The 24,157-nt window shown below is 43.2% G+C and overlaps 1 protein-coding gene across 3 annotated transcripts in view; it reads left to right on the top strand.

Moving 5' to 3' along the window:
• PLXNB2 (plexin B2) overlaps positions 1–24,157 on the top strand; it is a 351,580-nt gene that overhangs the window by 279,385 nt on the left and 48,038 nt on the right. For all 3 annotated transcript variants that reach the window (XM_083463227.1, XM_083463229.1, XM_083463228.1), the window contains exons 13-17: positions 855–947; positions 2,514–2,592; positions 12,399–12,553; positions 15,530–15,678; positions 17,173–17,281. In XM_083463227.1, the coding sequence (XP_083319353.1) occupies positions 855–947; positions 2,514–2,592; positions 12,399–12,553; positions 15,530–15,678; positions 17,173–17,281 (585 nt within the window). The remainder of the gene's footprint in view (positions 1–854; positions 948–2,513; positions 2,593–12,398; positions 12,554–15,529; positions 15,679–17,172; positions 17,282–24,157) is intronic.

Raw genomic sequence — 24,157 nt, 5'->3', positions numbered from 1 at the left:
AACTTCACTGAGCTTCAGATTCAAGCGGAATAGCGATGGGATTGGGGCCTGGAACCCTATACCTGCACTATGACGCATCTGAGTTCCCTTTGCTTATATTGCACTTCCTGGGTGTGGGGTAATGGCTAGTGCATAGGCCTTAGACTAGGGAAACCTGGGTTCAAATCCTTGCCTAGCCATGAAGCTCACCGAGCCAGTCACTGTCTCTCAGTCTAACCCACCTCACCGGGCTGTGAAGATAAATAGAAATGTGGGATTAAAAATGCACCAAGCAAAATTATTCCTGCTTTAAGTACTCCTGTGGTAGTAATTTTAATACTTTGTACACAAACCAAGTCCTGTCAGTCACAAAGTTTGCTTGTGCCCTCTCACAGTGATTTCCTTCTGGCACTGTGGAGTCACTGAGTTGGGCTTAGACTCCTCCTGTGATGACAAGTGCAGGAGAAAAAATATCTTCAGGACATGGGTACAGAGAGGCCCTTAAGATGGGTTGGCGAGATCAAGCCACAGTCCACCAAGGCTGTTCCCCAAAATTGTGAGCTCCCTGTGAATTGATTTTTCTGAGAAGTAAGGATGAGATTTGGGGGGCACAGGCCTTAATATTGCCTTCCCTTGCCTTTGGAAAAGCACTTAGAGGAAATGTTTTGCATGCTTTCCATCTCTTTTTGATTAAAAATCGTTTGGCGTAATCTATTTGGAACATCAGAAAATGTCCTGCCTAAAGAGCCTACACTATCTGTGTTATAGTTGTGGTTGCCAGTTTAATGATTAAGGCTGTCAATTTGATCTAGTTGTTTCCAGAGCTACTGTTTGCCTAGTGCTGGTATTCTAAGTCCAATATCTTTCTCTTACAGGGTAGCGATTTCAGAATTGGAAATAACCACATTCAGTTTGAGACCAAAGTGGAAAAAGCATCTGATGGAACTTTCTTTTTTCAAATCCAACCGGTAAATATCAGAAATTGTGGGGTGGGGTGCTTACAGATCACTTTCTCTCTTGATTTCTTCAAGGCTGAGCAATGAGCTCACCTTTCCACCTCCTACAGTCAACATGTTGGTTGTGTTCAGACTTCTCTCCTTCCCTCCACTGCCAGCTTTGACACAGAGATATCGGCTTTGTTAAGCCAAAGTTTCCCATTACATCTAAACTCTGGAGTACTGGCTTAATGATGATTATCAGGCACATAAGCCATTGTCCCATTTTGTTGGGCTGGCCAATATATTATGAGGATGGAGATGAAACAAGCTGGCTTTGACTTGATGTTGGTGATAGACCTAAGATAAAGAAATGTTAAGATCTGTGCTGTTGTTGAGATTGTTGGCCTTTGCTGGTGAATGTTGATGAGATTTTCCAATTTTTGCCATTCACTTTTATTGAGGCAGTCAAAAATATATCTATACTTTGGACAAACGTATAAGGGACACAACAGGATTGTTAAAATTTGCTCACAGGGAGAGGGCGATTTGCTGTGGTCGCCACTAATGCATCCTGTACCTTTAGAATGAAAGCCATTAATGTGTGTTTGTGTTCAAATTTTCTCAGTTCTTTGAAAGATACATTTGTTTAACACCCACTGCAAACATGACTAAACATTGCATTTCCCCTTTATGTGTCTTTTGAAAATGAGATATTATTATATACACACACACATATATAATCATTTTCTGTTACATTCATCTGTTTCCCATTCTTTGGGAAAGGTTACAACTATCGTTGTTCTGACAAGTGTTATAATCGTATGAATGCATCTCCTGGTAGAAGTATGTGGTTGTTGTTATTTGTGCCATCATTTTGAAGATACAGCTTTCACAATATGACCTTGGAAGTGTGGGAATGTTCTGGGGTGCAGGAGAGGATATATTGTGGGATTATATCCTTATCCAACTTGTGCTAACAAGTTCCCAAAATATCAGCAGAGTTTATAGACATTCCCCTTTAAGTTCGCAACGGTAACGTGTGCACAAGTTCGCTAGAACCTATATAATAATTACTCTGGTAATTTCCCCTTTGTTCCCTCTTAAAATGCAAGACACAACACAGTCTTTATAAAAGTATAAAAGTGTTTACTCACGATCTGTTCACAATATGATCCCAGACGGCAGACAGGCTTAAAAAGGTTACATATACTTAGAATCTATCTTGTTGCAAGATAGACCTTATCTCCTCTCTTGGCTGAGAGCCAAGAGGGCATCTTTAGATGTTTCCTCATCGAAGGAAAATGGCAGAGAGAGAGAGATGGCTGCCTGCCCTGTGCTTTTGTCATTACCTGCACAGGTGAGGCCACACCCACCTCTGGTCACATGCGGAGGAAGTCCGTCCCCAGGAAGTTTACCTGCTTGCTGGACAGACATCCCTCCCCATGTTCTAACATGTACACTCTAGGAATGTTGTCATTGACTGCTCCTGTGTTTACATCCCACAGGAAGTAGGTAGCTACTTGATTTGGGATGAGTGAGTTAAGATATAAGATGATTTCTAATGGAGATAACCATTGTCTTTTCTCCTCCCTTCAGAGTCATGTTGAAAACGAAACACTACCACTTAGCTTATACATCAAGACGGATCAAGGCAAGATTGATAGCAAACTGATTGGTAAGTACATAGTACAGGAAAGGGAAATTAAAAGTACCAAAATCTTATATATGCAACTTTTAAAGCATTTCACTGTTCTAATGATTGCATATTGTGGTACCTTTGTTCTCAAACTTAATCTATTCTGGAAGTCCGTTGGACTCCCGAAACTGTTTGAAAACCAAGGCACAGCTTCCGATTGGCTGCGCTTAAGCAGAAGCCTCATCAGACATTTGGCTTCTGAAAACTGTTCACAAACCAGAACACTTACTTCCGTATTTGCGGCGTTCGGGAGCCGATTTGTTCAGCAACTAAGCCATTCAGGAACCAAGGTTTGACTGTAATTAGCAATCCATCAGCTAAAAAAAATCTAAATAATGTTGCCTTGAATAGGCAATGAATATTACTGTTGTGAACTTAAATATGTATTGTCTTGGCTTGCTTGCTGGGTATGAAAAAGCTTCCCCCCACCCACCCAATAATCCATCCTTCAAGTTTTCTGATAATTCTTCAAGTTTTCTGATAATTTCTCCAAAGTTATGAAGCATCTCTGCAACACTGCTGCATCTCTGCAAAAGATCTCGAGACCACAGTATAGTTTTAATCAAAAGCTTTGCGTCAAGCACGCCAATAAAAGGCCACACTTTTTTCTATAGAGTCAAATGCTATCACTCCATTTAGAGTCAGCCAAGACTTGCTCTTCTGTGCTGCTGCTATTTCTTCTGCCCCTTCTCTGCTTTAGATCAGTTACAGTGGTACCTCGGTTACCATTTTCTGTTCCAAAAGTCCATTCTTAAACCAAAACCGTTCTTAAACAGAGGTACGCTTTCCCTAATGAGGCCTCCTGCCGCCAGTGCCCTTCCACCGTTCAGATTCCATTCTTAGACCGAGGTAAAGTTTGCAAACCGGGACACTACTTCTGGTTTTGCGGAGTTCGTAAATTGAATCATTCGTAAACAGGGCTGTTCTTAAACCGAGGTACCACTGTAGTTAACTTTGGGCTTTTTTCTGATTACAGTCCCAATGTTGCAACTATTTTTGTCCAGGCAGAGGCCCAGTGCGACCAGTGTGTTTCCTGGCAGGCAGAGAAGTCCATACACCAGTGTTTCCCAACCGGTGTTCCGCGGCACACTAGTGTGCCGCCGGACGTTGCCTAGTGTGCCGTGGGAGGGAGGCGGGCGAGTCGGGCTAATCCTCCGACGAGCTCCACCTCCAGACCCATTGCTCAAATCCTTTAACCCAGGAGGGCGGGAGGGGGGGGGAGAAAGAGAAAAAAGAAAGGGTGGAAAAAAAGAAGGGGAAGAGAAAATATTTTTTAAAAAAAAGGAAAGAGAGGGAAAAAAGCGAGGGATGGAGGAAGGGGAATAAACAGAAGGGGAGGACAATGAAGAGGGGCGGGGCTTGGCAGGCAGCAGATAACTGGGGAGGGGGGCGCGGCTGGCGGCGGCTCAAGGCAGGAAGGGAGGAGCTGCCTCGCGGAGAGTCTTGGGCTGCAGAGATTTCCCGTTCAGGAGAGCGGGAGGCCACGCCGTGGATGGGAATCTCCTCCTCCTCTTCCTCCTCCTCCTCCAGGAGAGAGGGTGGTCCGCCCCACCTGCTCAAGCGTGGGAGCCTATAGTTAGAGCTCAGCTCCTTTTCTTGCCTTCCCCGCCCCCCCCACGGAGCACATTTTCCTCGCCCCCCCAACCCCCGCATGTAGAATAGAAGCCCTCCAGCCTCCACGATGCACAAACTCTCCCCTCTGCAACGAAGCGCTTTGTTGCATATCTTTGGTGAGGTTTTTAGGCAGTCTTGGTGCACCTTGAATCAGCGCTAATTGCGCCTGGACGCAGTATTTACTTCCGAGTAGGCCCCCTTCTCCCCCCCCCCCCCCGGTAGCACCTGACGTTGCTATTCGTATCATCAGGTTTGTTTGTTGATAATTTAATTGTTTTAAAAGCATCATGCTAAAGAGCTCTCTCCCACCCCCAGACCCTTGGGCAAAACAGAAACACACACATACACAAACACAGAGATTGAGCCCTGCAGGTTTTATGAAATGAATGGATTCTGAATGCCTGTTTCAGTGGCTTGTCCGCCTTAGGCTGCTGGGCCAGACACCTGTTACACGGTGCAGTCCGTAAGCTGTGAGCGCTGCTACCTGCCGCCGAGACCACGTAACGACAGTCTTGAAAGACCTACATTGGCTCCCAGTACCTTTCCGAGCACAATTCAAAGTGTTGGTGCTGACCTTTAAAGCCCTAAGCGGTTTCGGTCCAGTATACCTGAAGTAGCGTCTCCGCCACCATCGTTCAGCCCAGACACTGAGATCCAGTGCCAAGGGCCTTCTGGCAATTCCCTCACTGTGAAAAGTGAGGTTACAGGGAACCAGGCAGAGGGCCTTCTCGGTAGTGGCGCCCGCCCTGTGGAATGCCCTCCCATCAGACATCAAAGAGATAACCATTACCTTCTATGCTGTTACTATTTTTTTATTTTTTTTTACATAAGTAAAAAGTGACCTTTCCCCATCTGGCATGGTGGTGTGCCTCGAGATTTTGTTCATGAAACAAGTGTGCCTTTGCCCAAAAAAGGTTGGGAAACACTGCCATACACAATGACTAATTACGCTAGAAAGAAACCAGGCATGACCTTCAAAATGCTTTTTAGTAATCCTTTTGCTTATTACTGTGACTCAGTGACACTTATAACTAATGTTGGCTGTGCTGATCAATCTTGCACAGCTACAAATCAATCTTTAGGTATTGTATTTAATAGATTTACTTTTTAATGGATGTTGCAAATGAAAATCATTGTTCAAGACCTCTCCTCTTTTCCTATAATGCTAATATCTCCCACCCAAACAATATACATCATCTTCCCGTATAGAATTACTGCAAACCTCTAATGTATTGTGGCCACATAAAAGACAAATGATATTCTAGAATGCATTTGATATGGCATTTCCAGTAAGGACTGCAGAGTGTTTCTACATTTGAATAGCACACTGGCAACCTTACCCTTCATCCATTTTTGGTCAGCCATATTCAAGCAGGAGTAACCTGGAATAAATGGAAAGAATTACAGAAAGGGTTCTAAACTTTATAGGGATGCTTGAGGATTTTGTCCAGTCTTTCATTTTAAGCGAACCAACCTGATTTGCAGTTCACAAAGTAATACATGGATTGGATTGGATTGCCATTACAGTGGTGCCTCGCAAGACGAAATTAATTCGTTCCACGAGTTTTTTCGTCTTGCGTTTTTTTCGTCTTGCAAAGCACGGTGTCGGAAAAGTTTTGGAAAAGCTTCAAAAATCACCAAAGTCTTCAAAAACCTCAAAAAAGGCTACCACACCGCATGCTATGAGTTGCTCCTCGAAGTCGAGTTGCAACTGTATTAACAGTTTTAAGAAAAAGGAAACAAACTTGCAAGATGTTTCTGTCTTGCGAAGCAAGCCCATAGGGAAAATTGTCTTGCGAAGCAACTCAAAAAACCAAAAACCCTTTCGTTTTGCGAGTTTTCCATCTTGCGAGGCATTCGTCTTGCGAGGTACCACTGTATCCTTGAGTTTTTTCATCTCTCCAAATTCTGTGACATAGCTCAAAAAGTGTAACATAATGTGCATTTTAGGGTGGTTTACTCAAATGAATACTATATGGGGAAAGTACAATAGGAATATTTCAGTTTTTAGCGTAACTTTAAAAAAAAAATTGCAGAAATGAGATGGAACAAAGTTATTAATGAGCACATACAAAATTGGCATGGACCAGAAATTGACTGTCATCCCACCCTAGTCTAGACTAGACGTTATTTTCGTTTAAAACACTTCTCATCTTAACAAATGAGTGATGCTCTGTTATATTCCCAAAGTCATCCATCCATATGTTATATATACACTTTCCCTCTCCCTCTCTTTAATTGATTAATGTTCATAGTCTGGTTGGTATCAGCAGGGCGCAGCTTAATTTTATGTCCATTCTGCCCACATTCATCTCTGTGGTTTACTATGAAAAGCAGAAGCTGAAAAGAACTGGGGAAGAAGTACCTTTTTGTACTAGTGGTGTCCCAATTCCCCTTTTCACTTTCTTGCCATTTGTGGGCCCTTAATAGAGCTGAATTTAAGTGCACCACACTTTGAAAGATAGTTACTTTGGTCGTTCTGGTTGCTACTACAGAGAAGGTGAGCAATTATTGAATTTCCAAATATAAATGAATCCTTTCTTTCTGTAACACATTTAGAGAATACCAAGTAGCATTGGCATTTAATGTATTTTTATAGCCACTGGAGACTTAGAGCAGTATGAAATCCAATATATCCCTTTTATCCTTTGTCCTGTTCTATCAATGGTTTCACAGCTAGTACCTAAAGATGATGGATAAGGGTTGGAATCTAATGGCTGGTTTGCTGCTGGTACATTTAACAACCTGATCAGTAACGAAACTGATTAACACTTTGAGCTCCGCCGCTGTATTGTGTGTGACTTGGAGAGCTTGCCTTTCAATACATTACAAATCTAATTTGGAGGCAGTTTGAGTGCTGGTTTTTGCAGACGCAGACGTTGTTTTCAGTTCTCCACATATAGATGAAAAATATAAATTGAATCAGTTAGTCAGACACAGCAGTCTCTCTGGTTAGCTGCTGGTATACTTTAAAAAATCCAGAATTCTGAAATTGGATTCCATCAGTCTGTTTTCTGAGTCAAACCAGTAGTACCTCACTGCTCGCTTCAGATGTGGAATGTGTGAATGCACATTCTTTAGCCAGAATCAAAATACAACAAAAAACTTCCCTCAAAAGCATGTATCCACCATCGGTCTTTGGCTTATACATATTCACACCATCTAGGGTTGCCATATGTCTGTAATTTTCTGGACTTACATGGTATTTTTCCCTCATAAACAGTGTATGGGTGGAAATTGCTGAAATGTCTGGGAAAATCCGGATGTATGGGAGCCTATGTTAGAAGTGTAGATTTTGGCGAATTTCATTAAAAATAGTTCAAAAACTCTTTTTTTGGGGGGGCGGACTAAAAAATTTCAACTTTTGTGTCTGGAGTTTCACTTTTTGAAATATGGCAGCCCTAACACCATCTATAAAAAAGAGATCAGGGCAGGGCATGACGATGGCTTGAGGGGTTATGGATTGACAAATTCACTGTTCTGGAAGCCAGGCTAACCCCATATTCCTAGGCACTTAAATGATTTGGGGCACTGGCCAGTAGATGTATTTGAAAAATATCTCTCTCACACGCACACACACACACACACACACACACACACACAAACACACATATATATAGGTATACCACTTGGGGGAAAACATTCTAACATGCATTTAAATAAAGAGCCTCTTTAAATGTTATAGAATTTTAATTTCAAGAATTCAGGTAATAATCTTATTAGTGTAAGGCTAAGAAAGGCAGAAACCTAGCAGTTCAAAAGCACGTCAAAGTGCAAGTAGATAAATAGGTACCGCTCCGGCAGGAAGGTAAACGGCGTTTCCTGCATTGCTCTGGTTCACCAGAAGCGGCCTAGTCATACTGGCCACATGACCTGGAAGCTGTATGCTGGCTCCCTCGGCCAATAAAGCGAGATGAGCGCCAGAGCAACCCTAGAGTCGGCCACGACTGGACCTAATGGTCAGGGGTCCCTTTACCTTTACCTAAAAAAAGCAGAGCCTTTTTTCTTATTTTAGCTGATAAATCAGGAGAGAGAAAACATTTATTCTTCCTTTTCTTGCTCTTTTTTTAAATATTTCCTATCTGTTGAAGTTGGTAACTTTGTGGAAAATAATTGGGGGAATGTGGGTTTCTCAGATTAATTGCCATATCACATTGGTTAACATGAGTTCTCTTTTCCAGCCCCAATATGCCAGCCTTTGTAGGCTCAGCATAAGCTGTTACGGTCAGGGCTGGCCCTGCCATTAGATATACTGAGGCAGTGACAGCAGGGTGTCGGAAGACAAACGTGTGTGTGCCACACAGCCTGACAAAACCCCCTAAGCCAGCCTACGGTAGCAAAGGATACATGGCTGTATCCCACTAAGTTATATAGTGGTACCTCGGTTTAAGAACAGTCCTGTTTACGAACGATTCAGTTTACGAACTCCACAAAATGGAAGTAGTGTCCCAGTTTGTGAACTTTACCTCGGTCTAAGAACGGAATCTGAACGGTGGAAGGGCACTGGTGGCGGGAGGCCTCATTAGGGAAAACACACCTCGGTTTTAGAACGATTTCGGTTTAAGAACGGACTTCCGGAACGGATTAAGTTCGTAAACTGAGGTACCACTGTACAGTGGTACCTCGGGTTACATACGCTTCAGGTTACATATGCTTCAGGTTACACACTCCACTAACCCAGAAATAGTGCTTCAGGTTAAGAAGTTTGCTTCAGGATAAGAACAGAAATCGTGCTCCGGCGGCGCGGCGGCAGCAGGAGGCCCCGTTAGCTAAAGTGGTGCTTCAGGTTAAGAACAGTTTCAAGGTTAAGAACGGACCTCCAGAACGAATTAAGTACTTAACCCGAGGTACCACTGTACTCAGACTAGACCCATTTCAACTAGTGGACCTAATTTAGTTGTGCCCATTATTTTCAGTGGGTCTGCTCTGAGCAGGACAACCCTCAGTCTTGTTTCCAGAAGATTCAGCTACCAGTCTGGTAAGCTCTTGCACATTACAGGAAGGATTGCCATCTTGTGCTTAGTCTCTGGTGGTCAGTGCCTTGACCAGCCCTGGTCAACCTTGTTCAGTTTTCCATCCAGTTAGTCTTTGATTGCAGGACAAGCATTGAAGTCTTGCTGCTCAGCATCATGTATACGAGCGTATTACCTTGAATGGGTCAGTAAGCAGATTATGTCTTGCAACAAAAAGGAAACAGAACCCAAGTTTCTGATTCACATTTAATAAATAACCAAGCTTCTGCTCAGCTAGCAAGTTTAACTACTTTGAATAAACACAGTGGGTCATGCTGAGCAAGTGGGTGCTCGACTCTGGGGTTGCGGCGCTCACCTCGCTTTATTGGCTGAGGGAGCCGGCATACAGCTTCTGGGTCACGTGGCCAGCATGACTAAGCCACTTCTGGCGAACCAGAGCAGCGCACAGAAATGCTGTTTACCTTCCCGCTGGAGCGGTACCTATTTATCTACTTGCACTTTGATGTGCTTTCAAACTGCTAGGTTGGCAGGAGCTGGGACCGAGCAACGGGAGCTCACCCCGTCGCGAGGATTTGAACCGCCGACCTTCTGATCGGCAAGTCCTAGGCTCTGCGGTTTAACCTACAGTGCCACCGTCTACTTAGAACTAAAATGTTCTAGTTAGTAAACTTGAGCTCTAATTGTTTCCAGTTAAGTTGGTGATCTGACTGCCCATCAAAAACGTGCTCAAACACGAAGGCTTGAGAGTCGTTGCTTCCAACTTGGTTCATGGTCCTAATTATACAGCACCCTGGATTTATTCTGCGTGTTCTGGAATTAGGCCATGATGCTCTTCAGTCATGTGGGAGTATGGCTTGGATCTCAGAAGGACTCCAGATATTACAAATTCCGTTCTTAACTTTACCCCTCAGTGAACACAAACCTGTTACAGGCTTAAGAGGCGCTCTGTTTTTCTCTGTGATTCATGGCCATGATAACCAGAAGTGGCAGGGCATCCTTTATCATGGTTCCAGTGCTCCCCAGTGCCCTCCCAATCCTGGTCTCTGACCCCATCCATCAACCTTTGGTCCTTGCTGCAGGACTCCTTGGATGGAGGCATAAGTTGAACCATCTTGGTGTGTATATGAATATATATTATTGCACTACGCTGTCTGAATTCTGCTTTTCACGGCACAACAATAAGTTTCTGAATTTTTGGAAGCTTTAGTGTGGTCTGTTTATCTTAAAGTTAACTATGAATAGCTATCTGTTTTTGCTCCAGACATCTGAGATTGATTAGAAAGCTCTCCAGACAAGAATGAACTTGCATATTGAAAAACCTCTAAACATAGCACCCCTGCAACTCTCATTGCCCTTCAACCCATGTGTATTTCATTTGAAATAACATCTCAGCTAGATCTAAATCTACTGTTAACAAAGGAACTTCTTCTAGTCACTTATTTTTCAGTTCCCCTGCCAAAGGTAGAACCGCCCGACTATTTGCCGTCCTGACAGTTCAGGGGAAAAATGTGCTAGTCTGCGGAAAGGCTAATCTGCTAAGCAAGTACAGTGGTACCTCGGGTTAAGAACTTAATTCGTTTTGGAGGTCCGTTCTTAACCTGAAACTGTTCTTAACCTGACGCACCTCTTTAGCTAATGGGGCCTCCTGCTGCCGCCACACCGCCAGCGTGCAATTTCTGTTATCATCCTGAAGCAAAGTTCTTAACCCGAGGTACTATTTCTGGGTTAGCAGAGTCTGTAACCTGAAGCGTATGTAACCTGAAGCGAATGTAACCCGAGGTACCACTGTATCACTAGATGGCTGAAGCATAGGAGCCTACACTTGCACTGCACAGGAAGGCAACACAACAACAAAGCTTCCATGGTCTCCTCCCACTTCGATCTGCACAAAATTTCTTTCCAACCCCAGATCTGGTGGTCTGTCTGTACATGAGCCTGGTCAGGCCGCTGAATGCAATAAAACCAAAACTGAAGGGCCCCATTATTTTGCTTTCTGCCCTCCTCCCCCATTATCTTACTTTCCTTTGCAAATTACAGTAATCATTAAGAATGCATTAATGTGTCAATAATTTGATGAAGCTGTGTGGCTAGGACACTTAACTACATTACTGAAAGTCAGAAAGGTGATAAGATGCGAAGATAGATTGCGTCGCTCATTCGTTATTTATTTGCAGCATTTATGCTCCTTTCTATGCCTTTTGCACAGAAAAAGGAGGGGCTCCCAGAGCAGCTTACAGCACGCAATACAGAGGGAGTGCCATGCCCTCAAGTCTACACTCTAAAATGCATAACACACTGGAGTGTGTGGACAGGGTAGGCAGGAAGGAAGAGGAAAAAATTGCTTCTGCACAGTTATTTCCTTGGAGAGCTGATCTGGTGGCAGCTGGAATATTCTCAGGAGGAGGCTTGTTGAGTTGTGTTCCTCCGCAACTCAACAAGAGCCAGTGTGGTGTAGTGGTTAAGAGCGGTAGTCTCGTAATCTGGGGAACCGGGTTTGCATCTCCGCTCCTCCACATGCAGCTGCTGGGTGACCTTAGGCCAGTCACACCTCTCTGAAGTCTCTCAGCCCCACTCACCTCACAGAGTGTTTGTTGTGGGGGAGGGAGGGAAAGGAGAATGTTAGCCGCTTTGAGACTCCTTCGGGTAGTGATAAAGCGGGATATCAAATCCAAACTCTTCTTCTTCTCTTCTCCGTCCATGGCAGTTCTCACATTTTTGCAAAAAGCAACACTCACCTTCCTCCTGCACCCAGGATCAGATTCGAGAGCAGGTGACAATGTCCAGGCTAGGAGAACAGGGCTGCTCCTACCCAGTAGCGAAGCTGCATGCTCCGCTACTGGGGGTGTGGTGTGCTACCTGCAGGGGCGTGACATGCATTCTGGGGGTGTGACGCACTGCCTGTGGGGGCGTGGCATGCGGAGGGGTGTGCAGCATCTGTCGGGGGGCTCTGTGATGGCACCCTACTGGAATAGGGTGGTCCACTCCCTCCGCATTCCCGTTCCTCCCCAGTCCTCCTTCCAAGCAGCTGAGTTGGTGGTTAGTCACAGATTGTGGTATTTGTTGAGCGCCATGATTGTACCTTAATGACGCTGCCCTGTTGGGTGCACCTCAAGATTTATGTGGGTTTGAATTTCTCTGAGTGGTGTAATAGTAACTGACACTAGAAACATGCATATGATTTGTTTTCCATTTTTACAGTGACTCTATACAGCTGTTCCTATGGTCGGAATGACTGCAGCTTGTGTCTCGCAGCTAATCCTGCGTATCGGTGTGTCTGGTGTGACGACAGCTGTGTTTACACTGGCCGGTGTGCTGCTCCCACTACCACCTGCCCTCCTCCAGTCATTACTATGGTAATTTCTGCATCATTCATAACATAGCATGAAGTCCACTCAAGTCAGCTTGCAAAGCATTTATGGAATTCTGAGGAGCTGTTGCAAACTTGTGAAGTCCCATAGTAAAGAGACTCGTGTCTGTTTCTTTAAGATCCAGGTGGTGAATAATCACTGTGCTCGTAGGGCATTAGAACTGGCTTTTGGACTAAAGAAACCGAAAGGAAAAGGCTACATAACTATATCCTAGGATATAGTGTCTTATATTTCCTGTACCACTAAGGGGCTGAACTTTACGAGACGTGTGGACATACTGCTGGTCTGTCTTTGCTCTCCATACTTCCTCATAGCATCTGATTTAACCCAATAAGCTGGTTCAGACATAACAATCTCCGTTTAACAAAGCCAAGAATGCATCTGAACAGCCCAGTGTGTGAGATGATATAATCATCACTGTACATTGCTAGCAGCTAGTGACGATTAGGTAGAAAGCCAGGCTAATACAATTACATTATTCAGGCATTGTGTTAAAACAGTTACGGTTAGACAGGAGAGTCTTCAGCTTCACCCCTTACATACCTTGTTCTGCCCAGATTGCTTTTTACATTTTTTGGCTTTCCAAAGCGCTTTAGTTCAACAAGTCTAGTCCCCCTTAGGGTTGCCATTTTTTTTTAAGAGAAAAAAAGAGGACACATTTGCCGACATCTACTTTTAACTATGGATCTCTAGGACAACTCTCTCATCATCAGAAAGAGGACATGTCCTGGGAAAAGAGGACATGTGGCAATCCTTCGGCCTTCAGCTTATCTAACGAGTTCCATAGTTCTAAATTTGTAGCAGAACATTAAAAAGAACATTTGAAAGCAGAGTGGTACCTCAAAAGGTATCTCTGCCTGTTAGGAACCTGCTTCAGAGGTAGTTCACTCAACTAAATAAATGTTTTGGTATTTTTTTTTCTATTAAAAGGAGGCACCATCGGGTTCTTTAGGCAACCACAACACAGTTATAAACTGGATGAAATGCTAGGTGTTACTCTAGGCAGGAATGCTATATATAATAGTTATAACCCGGTGTTGTAATAAAGTATAGTAGAATTCCATTTTCCGTCAGGTATTTGAAATGATGCAGCTTGTTATTGATTTTATAATATCGGGAAGAGCGTTAGACTTGACATTTTACAGTAAAAAATAGTTGGCTCTCGAGGGTTTTCCCCCCAAAAAAGGCAATTAGGATTTTTTAGGAGTAGGCAGCCGCATAACAGAAGAGGCCACAGAAAGTCCACAGAAAGCTCTACCAGTGTTGCTGGATCTCAGACTGCCAGAATTTTTATCATTTCCTTCCTTCTTTCACAGACTTTTTGCACCTGGAGCCCAATAGGTTGGAAAATTCAGGTTCTCAGGGACAGAGGCAGTAAGGCAGGCCTCAGAGTCCTCTGAAGTTCATCCTCAGAGCAGGGAGGGATGCCAGTTAGAAAAGGGAGATCAGAAGCTCTGTGCAAATCTCTTTGGCCTGTGGATTGCCACTACCGTATTTTTCGCCCCATAGGGTGCACCAGCCCATAGGGCGCACCTAGTTTGGGGGGGGGGATAAAGAAAAAAATTATTCCCCCCCCCCCAGGCGCAGAGCTGGGGCGAGGGAAGCCCAAGCTTCCCCCGACCCCAGCCCCCAGAACAGGCTACTATCCGCAAGCCTAGGGAGCCCGGCAGGAAGTTGTGCCGGGCTCCCAAGGGTTGCGGAGAGCTGCCCGAAGCCCAGGGTGCACTCCACTGCGCTCCCCAGGTTTTGGGCTGCAGGCTGTTGTCCGCAAGCCTTGGGAGCCCAGCAGGAACTCTCACGGGCTCCCAAGGCTTGTGGATAGCTTCCTGAAGCCTGGAGAGCGAGAGGGGTCAGTGCGCACCAACCCCTCTCGCTCTCCAGGCTTCGGCGAAAGCCTGCATTCGCCCCATAGGACGCACACACATTTCCCCTTCATTTTTGGTGAGGAAAAAGTGCGTCCTATAGGGCGAAAAATACGGTATTTCTTTATCACAGTTGGCCATTCCTGATCTACATCCCTAGGCACTCTGCACTGCTCTCCTTTTACCACAATCCCTTAACAGGTATAATTCTGTTGCAATACATCCTCATAGTAAAATCTTATATTTAAAAAACCGTGCATCATTCCCCTTAAAGGGGAAAAATAAATATCAGTGGAAGTCTTCAATATACCCCTAGGACATGAAACTCTTGTGTAGCAGATGTTTTCCCCCCTGCCTAAACACAAAGGCTTGCAGCGCTCTACCTTTCAATTCTTAGAAAGACCAATTCGATATTTCAGTTGAGTACTTGGTGGTACTCCATAGGATATAAAATATCATTGCTCTCAGGAAGTACCTAAATGTTCCAAGGTGACCACATTGACAACAGTACAAAAACTATTGTTCTAGAGTCAAAAGAGGTGGTTCTGAAAACTTGACAGGGTGAAAAATGCCCCTTTTGGTACAGAGGCATGTGCTGAGCTCTCACTGTACGCTTTTAACACAGGAGATATAAAGTTATGGGAGAACATAGACAAACCATTTGTGCATGCATATATGCCTGTGGGTCTTGGGAGGGTGTTAGAGCAACAACGGTGTTCTGAAAAATCACTGAACTATAGCTATTATACAGTGGCAGACTAAACTTGAATGACTTCTAAGGCTAGTCAGGTTTTGTTAGCTGACAAAGGGCAAGAACTCCTTATTCCAAAAACTGCACAAATAGAGTTAAAATGTCAAGATTTCCTAACCACCCTTGCCACTAGCGGTAGGGTTCAACTGATATATAATCTCAGAGTTTGCATGCCCATCCACTACAACCAGAATAAAAATTGAAATTTTCCAGATTTCTGGCCAAAACTCAAATTTAAACCCCAAACATTTGTATTCCTCCTTCAAGTCTGTGAACTTACTGTTTAAGCTGCTGGTTGGTTATTAAAATGATGTTGTGACTTTTTAAGTATGTTTTCTTTATGCTCAGATTGAACCACGTAATGGACCGCTGAGCGGTGGAATTTTGTTGACCATAATGGGATCTAATTTGGGCATAAATGCTGAAGATGTCAAAAGTATAACAGTGGCAGGCACTGAATGTATATTTAGAGAACAATTCTACTCTGTTTCTACCAAGTAAGTAATTGTCTGATGTCCTGAATGCCAGTTTGTTTGTTTTTTATCTATTTGCTGCAGGTTCATAGAAATGTGAAATAAAACAACTGTCCTGACAAAAATGACAGTTGTTTGCTTTAAATATATAACTTCTTGAGCATTTCTGTATGGTAATGAGTTGTAACTATTTAATGTGTTTAGCTGTAATTCTAGAGACAACTGCAATGTTTATGCTTATTCTGTTGTACTTTATACATGTAATTATGTAAGAGACTTGTAATAACAGCCACCTTTATATTTATGATCTAACAGCTCTAACTCGTTTGTTGCTTATCCAGACTCAATTATGCACTAATTTATTTGAACTGGAGGCATTTGTAAGTTATCTCCTGCAGCTTACATTTCCAATGGTGTCACTGCAGGAAAGTCTCATATATTAAACATTTACAACCTTGCACACTTTAAAAAAAAACAAAAAACCCACCCACCCCTTTTTGTAATCCTGTACACAAATATTATGAACAGGTAGTTTTGTTATGTTCATTTTTAAAATGCATCTCTAAAATGGACATTGGAAATGTTTTAATTCGGTTTGGCAAATGTTAGGCATCCAGGTATCCTGTTAGTGTGCATTCATGATGATTTGTGCTCATGATGGTATTGGGGTGGTTATATGCTTCCAATACTGTTTGCACCTGCAAAACATTTTGTGTTGGTGAGACTGTCTTTGTTTCCCATCAGTACTTGTCCCATAGCTTCCTACTAAAACCCTGTAACACAATGCAAACATTCAGGGGGTGGGGTGTTCTATCCTGCTATTGTTGTGCTGTAGTGTATGAGTGTCCCCCAGATCGCAATAATGCAGTAGTACTGAGAAAGTATTGCAGAACTAGTAAAGTAAAAAGATGTGCGAACGGTTCCATATAAATCCATCACTGATTCACTTGTATTGCATCAGTGACATGTTGCAGAATACTTCTGCCAAAAACAAACAAAAAACAACCCATCCGGTGGGGCGGGGGGGAGGATGCACCTCCAATGGGGAAATCAAGGTGTGAGTCTTGGTTTTTCCTATTTCTTTGAGAAATAAACCTGTAAATTCATCTTGTGAAAAGGAATGGCGTGCCATTTTTTTAATGGTTTCTACATAATGAAGACCAACTAAGTTAGTTCTTGGTATGAGCTTTCGTGTGCATGCACACGAAAGCTCATACCAAGAACTAACTAAGTTGGTCTTTAAGGTGCTACTGGAAGGAATTTTTTTATATTGACTATGGCAGACCAACACGGCTACCTATCTGTAACTACATAATGAAGGCTTGAGTGTGATCTTCTCCCGGAGATTTAAAATCATTTGCGTGACCGATTCTAGTTTATTCCACCTTGTATTACTTTTGAGGCTTCTGTAATGGTGTCTTATTTAATTGTTAGATTTTATTTTATTTAAGAATGGACTGCAGGGAATATATATCAGCTTAGATCTTTTATGTACAAGCTTACCTTGTTTCCAACTAGGATTGTATGTGAAGTTGGAAGCGTGCCAGAAGCAAAAGAAGGTGAAATTGAAGTTGATGTAAATGGACAACAAGGCAGATCAACAAACGAAGTGCAGTTTACATATCAGGTGAGTCTGTCCTTGTCAATAGCTTACCTTATTTAACACATAGTATCTTGTTTTCCATTTCTCACTGGGTCAAACGTAAGTGTATAAACAGTGCGTTGGTTTTTATTCCTTCATTTGGAACCATGGAGATTCTGCTGAAACAGAATGCTTAAGTCTGCTAAATATAATAGAGAGACGGCCTGTTATAAATAATGTGGAAACAGCACCTGTACTACAGAAGACAGAAAAGAGCTGGATGGGCAGCCTTGTGCTCATCCAAACATGCTTCCATCCCTTAAAGGTCTAATGCTCATCCAGTCAAAAAGGGACTTTGACTTTATGCTGAAGGGACACAGCTTCAAGCCATCGTCTGCCTGCTACTTCACCCACTTCTTCCAAAGCAAAGAAGTCCCACCTTCTTTGGGGAAGGAGGATGTGTTAGTAGCTTGTATAGATAGCCAGGGAAGACTGGAGCGCCCTGCACAGAGCATCATTTACTGCCAGGGCTTTGGAGTTTGTATTCCACAAATTGCACAATAGAAGAAGGTGCTCTGTGCATCACTTTCCACTGGAGAGGCAGCCTGCTAGAGTCTTCATTGGAAGCCATGCATGGGCTGAAACTGCCCTCCTAACCCAAAGTGAGGTTTGGGTTTTGCCTTGAGAGAGGAGTAGCATCCAGTGGACAACTAAAGGTGCAGAGAGATGCAAGGGACAAGATTAGGGGAGGGTGGGTTGTCCCTGCCTCGGTTCAGCTTACAGCAATCCAAGCAGGGGTGGCTGGCATAGTTGAACACCCCTGCTTGAATCCTCAGTCAACCCTCAGAAAAAAACCATATTTGGCTTTGATATGGGCCATACTTCAAGAAACAGCTCGTAGCTTCCTGCTGAACCAGTAATCTTAATGGGGAGAATGGATGCCTAGTCATGGAACGGTACCTAATGTTAGTAGAAATCCTAAAACATTTTTCAGTTGGGTTGCTTAATTCCATAAATAGAGTCTCTGGCACAGACGGCATGATGTAAGTCATGTGAGAGATACAGTTAGCCACCTTGTCACCATGCCAAAGGATAGGCCTTCAATTGTCTTGCCGCAGATGCAGCCCTAAAACTCGAAGGACCTTATAGTGCTTGTAAGGCATAGGTAAGTGTACATGGATAGATACAACGTACAGGGTTATTTTTAAATTCAGCTGTCACTTTTGGTATTTAAAACAAAACTAGTGAAATGTGTCATATGGAAAGTCAAGGTTAGGTTATTCTCTTGGGGATTCATTTTTCTGCCTGGGCTATTTCAGCTTTCACGCTGAATAACCACATAGAGGAAGTGGATGTGGTCAAGTCACAAGAAGGAAGGAGTTGGATATTTGTAGAATGCGAGGCCAGAATTGGAAGACAAGGGGCATGCATGCCAAATCTGTATTGTCGGTCCATGGCAGGAGTGGGCAGCTTGCAGCATGTGAGACTTCCACTGTGTAATTCTAGCTCTTGCTATTAATAATAATAGCAGCATTGCATTTCTAATTTTCATTACTGCAGAGTTACATGTGACTCTTTCTTCTTCCAGGATCTCCATTCTTTTAGCATTCCAAAATGACAGCTGTTAAAGATTTTTGGCTTGAAAAGCATAACTTGCATTTTAGCTGGAAAATTCCCTTACAGTTACTGGGAAGATGCAGTGTAAGAGGAAAAGAAAGAACTGAACTGTTAATTTAATGAGGTCACCAAGCTATGGGTAGTTTCTTTTCCTCCCTCTGACTTTTCACACCAATTCTCGGCTAATTATATTTTCTTTCCCCCTCCTCTCACCCAGCTAAAAGAGGAATAGATAGTTTTATTCTAAAAGGAGATGGACATTCTTTGACCGCCTCCACTTTTACCTTGGAGATGCGTCTGTAATGGACACCAGGCTAACAATTCGTGTCTGAAATCTGTAGGGTCATCATGCCATAACTTACATTTCCTTTGGTCCATAGAATTAGGATATGAAGCATGACACAACTAACTAAATTTTACAGAAAACTTTGCTGTTTTTTTACTGGGCAATAAGAAGAGATAATATTCCCCCCCCCCCCTCTGCCCTAACTTCCCCATTGGTTTTACACACTCAGTATACAAGAACGTCAAGTATCATCAATCAGTCTCTGTAGCATTTAGTGACCTAGTTTGTTTGTCATGTTAAACCATAGTTAAAATAAACTGTACGAACAGGTAGTGTGCTACTGCCTGCTTCTGAAATCACAGGCCACTCACTGTTTGCTTGCAAACAAGCAAGTGTGTATGCACACGAAAGCTCATACCAAGAACTAACTTAGTTGGTCTTTAAGGTGCTACTGGAAGGAATTTTTTTATTTTGGCTGAACCTAGGGTCATGCTTTGATTCTTACCAAACAAACCGTAAACAGTAACCAAGGTTTATTCTTGGCTTACCACTTATGGTTTGTTTGGGGGAAGCAAACTACTGAAATTTGTCTGTAACGCTAACCCAGACCATAGCTTATTTCACAGCAGGAGCAGCGAAAGAGCAAAGCGCCTGCAATTTCAGCATGAGTCACCAGCACATTAAACTATTTTAACTAGTTAAAAGTGCCGTGCGAGTGAGGCCATTACATGTGATTTTGCTACTACTGCCATCCTCTCACTTGCTTTGCCTTTCTTATTACATGAGGAGACAGACCACTTCACACTAGGGATAAAGATTCCTATGAGTGCTAGGTGCTCAAATCTCCAGAAGCATGACATGATCTTTTACAGCTTTGTCACAGCAGCTGAAGTTTAAACCAGGCAGTCTAGTGTGTATTATGTTGTCTTAACATCCTTTGTTTCTGAGATCACCTGTGGGCATTGTTTGTGGGCAGTTTAGCAGAAGTCGAGCTTCTAAACTCTTCCTTTGCTGCTTTGTGGGAGGAAGAAGGGATAGTGTGCAATCCTGAGGTTCACAGCAGATCTTTCCAGCATGTTCATTTCTGAATGCAACCTTTCTATCAGATGTTGCAGCTGATCATGCGTAATCACACGTCCTGTAGCTTTGAGTAGCCACTGCAAGTAATAAGATTATGTGTAAAAAGGTAGAGAACCCTTACAGTTAAGTCCAGTCGCAAACGACTCTGGGGTTGCGGTGCTCATCTCGCTTTACTGGCCGAGGGAGCCGATGTTTGTCCGCAGACAGTTTTTCTGGGTCGTGTGGCCAGCATGACTAAGCTGCTTCTGGCAAAACCAGAATTATGTGTAGCAGCCTTTAATGCCAAATTATGGACAGTATTTTTTTCTGAACTACATATTCAGCGTTGGCCCAACTGAACAAATCACTGATAACAGCTCAAGTTGACCCAAGCAAGAAACATTGCTGTTCCGTTTTTAAGAATAGATTTGCACCATCTGGTTAGCTATAACTATAATGAAACTGTTTGATGTTGGTAATCCAGCTCGATGTAACTAGTTCATTGGGAGATCAGCACTATCTAACCAAACAGCAAGAAATTTAAAACCTGACATGCAACCCCAACGTGCAGTTTCATTCCAAAAAGCGCCGTTCATTAAATTTATAGCACTTGCTTTATTGGCCTGCTTTATTGGCCCATTAAGGAAAACATTAGGTGTGCTGAGGCAGCTTTGCTGAGCACTAGATGATTATATTAAAAGGACAAGGATGTGTGTGCTGCTTTTTATGTTGCAAAAGGGCTCTTTCATGCACATAATTTTTGTAACCAGTGTTTTTTTAGTATGTGCATGGTTAGGGTCACAAGAAGTTGCCTTATTTGGAATCAGAACATTGATCCATTGATTGGTCTTCCAGGATTTCAGAAGGGGAAATCCTGTGTAAGTAGTTTCTGTATTTATATCCAAGTGACTACAACTATTCTACCTAACTCAGCAGGTGTGCGTACACACCCTGGCACATGTGTGCATGGGGTATGCATTTCCAGTTCTGTAGTAAGGGCAGCTCATGACTCTTTTTTTGTCCATGCACCTGCTCTCGCCGCTGAATTCATAGAATCATAGATTATTTTAGAGTTTGAAAAGACCCCGAGGGTCGTCTAGTCTAACTCCCTGCAGTGCAGGAATCCTGTCCACAGACATTTCTGAGGGATGGGGCTCGAACCACCAACCTTCTGATTAACGGCTGTTTGGAGGAAGCTGGTATATACATGTAACCCTGTATTCCACAGGGCTCCCTCTGGACTTTGCATTAGATCTGTGTTTCCCACTCTCAGTTATCAGTGTTTCTGTTCATTTCATTGCTGGACTGGTGCAAGAGAAGCTCACGTGCCTCAGTTCATTCTTCTAGGGTTGCTGCCTCTTTTCTGGGAGCTGCAAGGAAAAACGAGACAGCAACAACATGCGATGGTTTTTGAAAACATGGTTTTTGAAGACACACACAGACAATGCAGGCTTCTAGTGTGGGAGTAAATACCATCTGACATACAATTAAAAATTGAAAAGAGCTCCTTAGGCTTTATATAAGAGTGCTGTACTCTTGAATATCAAAGCAAAATGTTAATCATTGCGACTTGCACTGCAGCGCATTGAGTTCCATTCTAGGGCAATCCAGCTGAACATTAAATGTATTCTACAGAGAGTGCTGCTTCCCTGGGCTTCTGAAAAATTAGTGCTTTTATGAGTGCTTTTCAATGTGTGTTCCAGTTGTTGTTGTTGTTGTTGTTGTTGTTGTTGTTGTTGTTGTTGTTGTTGTTGTTATCATTATTATTCTTACTATTTATTAAATTTGCATACCACCCATCATCCGAAGACCTCAGGGCAGTTCACAACATAAAAATACAAAACAAGAACGTAAAACAAAAACAAAACAATAACCCCCCTCCCGCAAGCACATTTTTAAAAAAACTATTGGATGTTAATAGGATGTTAATCAGCCAAAGATTATAGAGAAACATTTCTGCCTGGCACCTAAAGATATGTAATGAAGGTGCCCTTCCCTGTTTTTCTTGCTTGGGTCAACTTGTATTCTATATGATCCTTATAGTTTATGGGATCGGAATTGACATGGGGGGGAGGGGATTTCAGAAAGGTGGTGCTTTGCCCTGGATCTTTCAGGTTTTCCTAAAAAGCTCAACAATTATGTGAGTGTCCTGGTTTTTGCTTTTTGAGATATATCAGCCTTAGTGTTGCTCCCATCCCTTCCTTCCCAGACCTCAAAACTGCATACTTGAGGAGTTATCCGATGTTATCCTCACCACACCCCTGTGATGAGGTAGCTTGATTGATCTAAGGTCTCTTGGTGAACATCATGATGAAGTCAGGGTTTGACTCTGGTTTCTCTTGTGCAATTCAGTTCTTTAGCCCCAAGATGTCTTGCTGGTTGTAAGCTATTGATAAGGACTTACAGAGACATTTGTAAACACCTCTCCCTTGCATTTGCATAAAGGATGTCATTTGTGTTTCCGTGGTATTGCATTCCAGTTTCCCTCAAGTTTTTATGATGTAAAGCTTGTGTCTCCTGCAAGAGCATCTAAAAACATCTCCTAAAAGTTGCACATTTCTACATACATAGACTATCTTTACCCCTAAACCAATATTGTAGGATGCCTGGTGTTGACATTTTTGTAAAAGTGAGCAAGGATTTTAATCTTATGCAGCTGTCTGCCTCTTCTTAAATTAGGTGCTCTGAATTCTGAAGGCTGCATACATAATTCCATTTCCAAATGAAAAGACTTTGACAGTTCTTAAACACTGAGACATTAAGGCTGCCCCAAAGCTTACTTCTAAGTAAACATACACAGGATTGTGGTGTGCGTGATATTCCAGCTATTAAATAAAAGTTTTGATAAATTTGGTGAATAAAAGGCATGAAGGAACTGACAACAGAAGATAGGGTTGTGGGCAAGGCTGAAGTTAGTTCCAATTAGTCGAAATTTGGGAGAGGGCTATATAAAACAACAACAACAACAACAGAAGAGGAATAAGTTTTGAATTAATTGTTTGAAGTTGATTAGACTGGCTTGTGAAAGTGTAAAGCAGATAAAGCGAGATAGCATTATGCCTAATTGCATCATGTTTTCAGAGGATGAGCTATAGAACCAAGTAATACTCTGCTAAGATACATTGCAAAATATGGGAGATGTTAATTTTACAAAAGGCTTTTGCACTTCTAAAAAACTGTTGGTGTGATTTGGCCTTTGCAATGTGATTTGGCCAGGGCCGTCTTAAGCATATCTAGTGCCATGGTGCAAAGCACCTCCCCCCCCCCCCCCCGTTTCCCAGGGTTGTCGACCTTTTTTTAGGGAGGACCTTTTTTTAGGGAGGACGGCACTGCTGGCAGGGCTGGAGGAGGTGGGCAGCAGCTGGAGGGCAGCTCCTCCCGCAGGGAAGAGGTGGAGGCTACATGGGGCGCTTTCCGGCTCAGCTGTACACTTCGTGCCACTGTGGCCATGGCAGATGGCGGCTCCGGGTGCGGTGCTGCTTCAGTACGGGCGGCATGGCGGAGGCGGGCGAGGGCAGCGAGCTGATGCTGGGAGACACCGCATCCAGTCTCCACCTCTTCCCTGGCACCCTCCAGAACTTGGCAGCCTGGCACCCCATGCCACTAGCCTCTGTGGGTAAGACGTCCCTAGATTTAGCCTTTGTGATTTGGCCCTGTGCAATCAGGCACAGGGTACATTTAGGTTACAATTTTAAAGCCTTGATAGTAGGTGTGTTTGCAGCAAATTTTGGGTGGTCCCAGAACCATAGAATGGTATGTTTTCACAGCATTGCTAAGCCCCTTACTATGTCAAGTCTCCTACATAATATGTCACCGAGTTGAATGCAGACTGCCACCTATTTAATGTGGCCTGCCACTTCCAACGTCCCACATTTGCAGCACGAGGCAGGAAGTTTATCAAGCTTGTGCTGGGCTATATTTGACTCAAGACTATCACAAGTTTTGCAGACCTATTTTAA

Source organism: Podarcis liolepis, assembly GCF_965112155.1.
Source record: "Podarcis liolepis genome assembly, chromosome: 10".
Classification (NCBI taxonomy): domain Eukaryota; kingdom Metazoa; phylum Chordata; class Lepidosauria; order Squamata; family Lacertidae; genus Podarcis; species Podarcis liolepis.
This window is presented reverse-complemented; position numbering and strand designations above follow the sequence as displayed.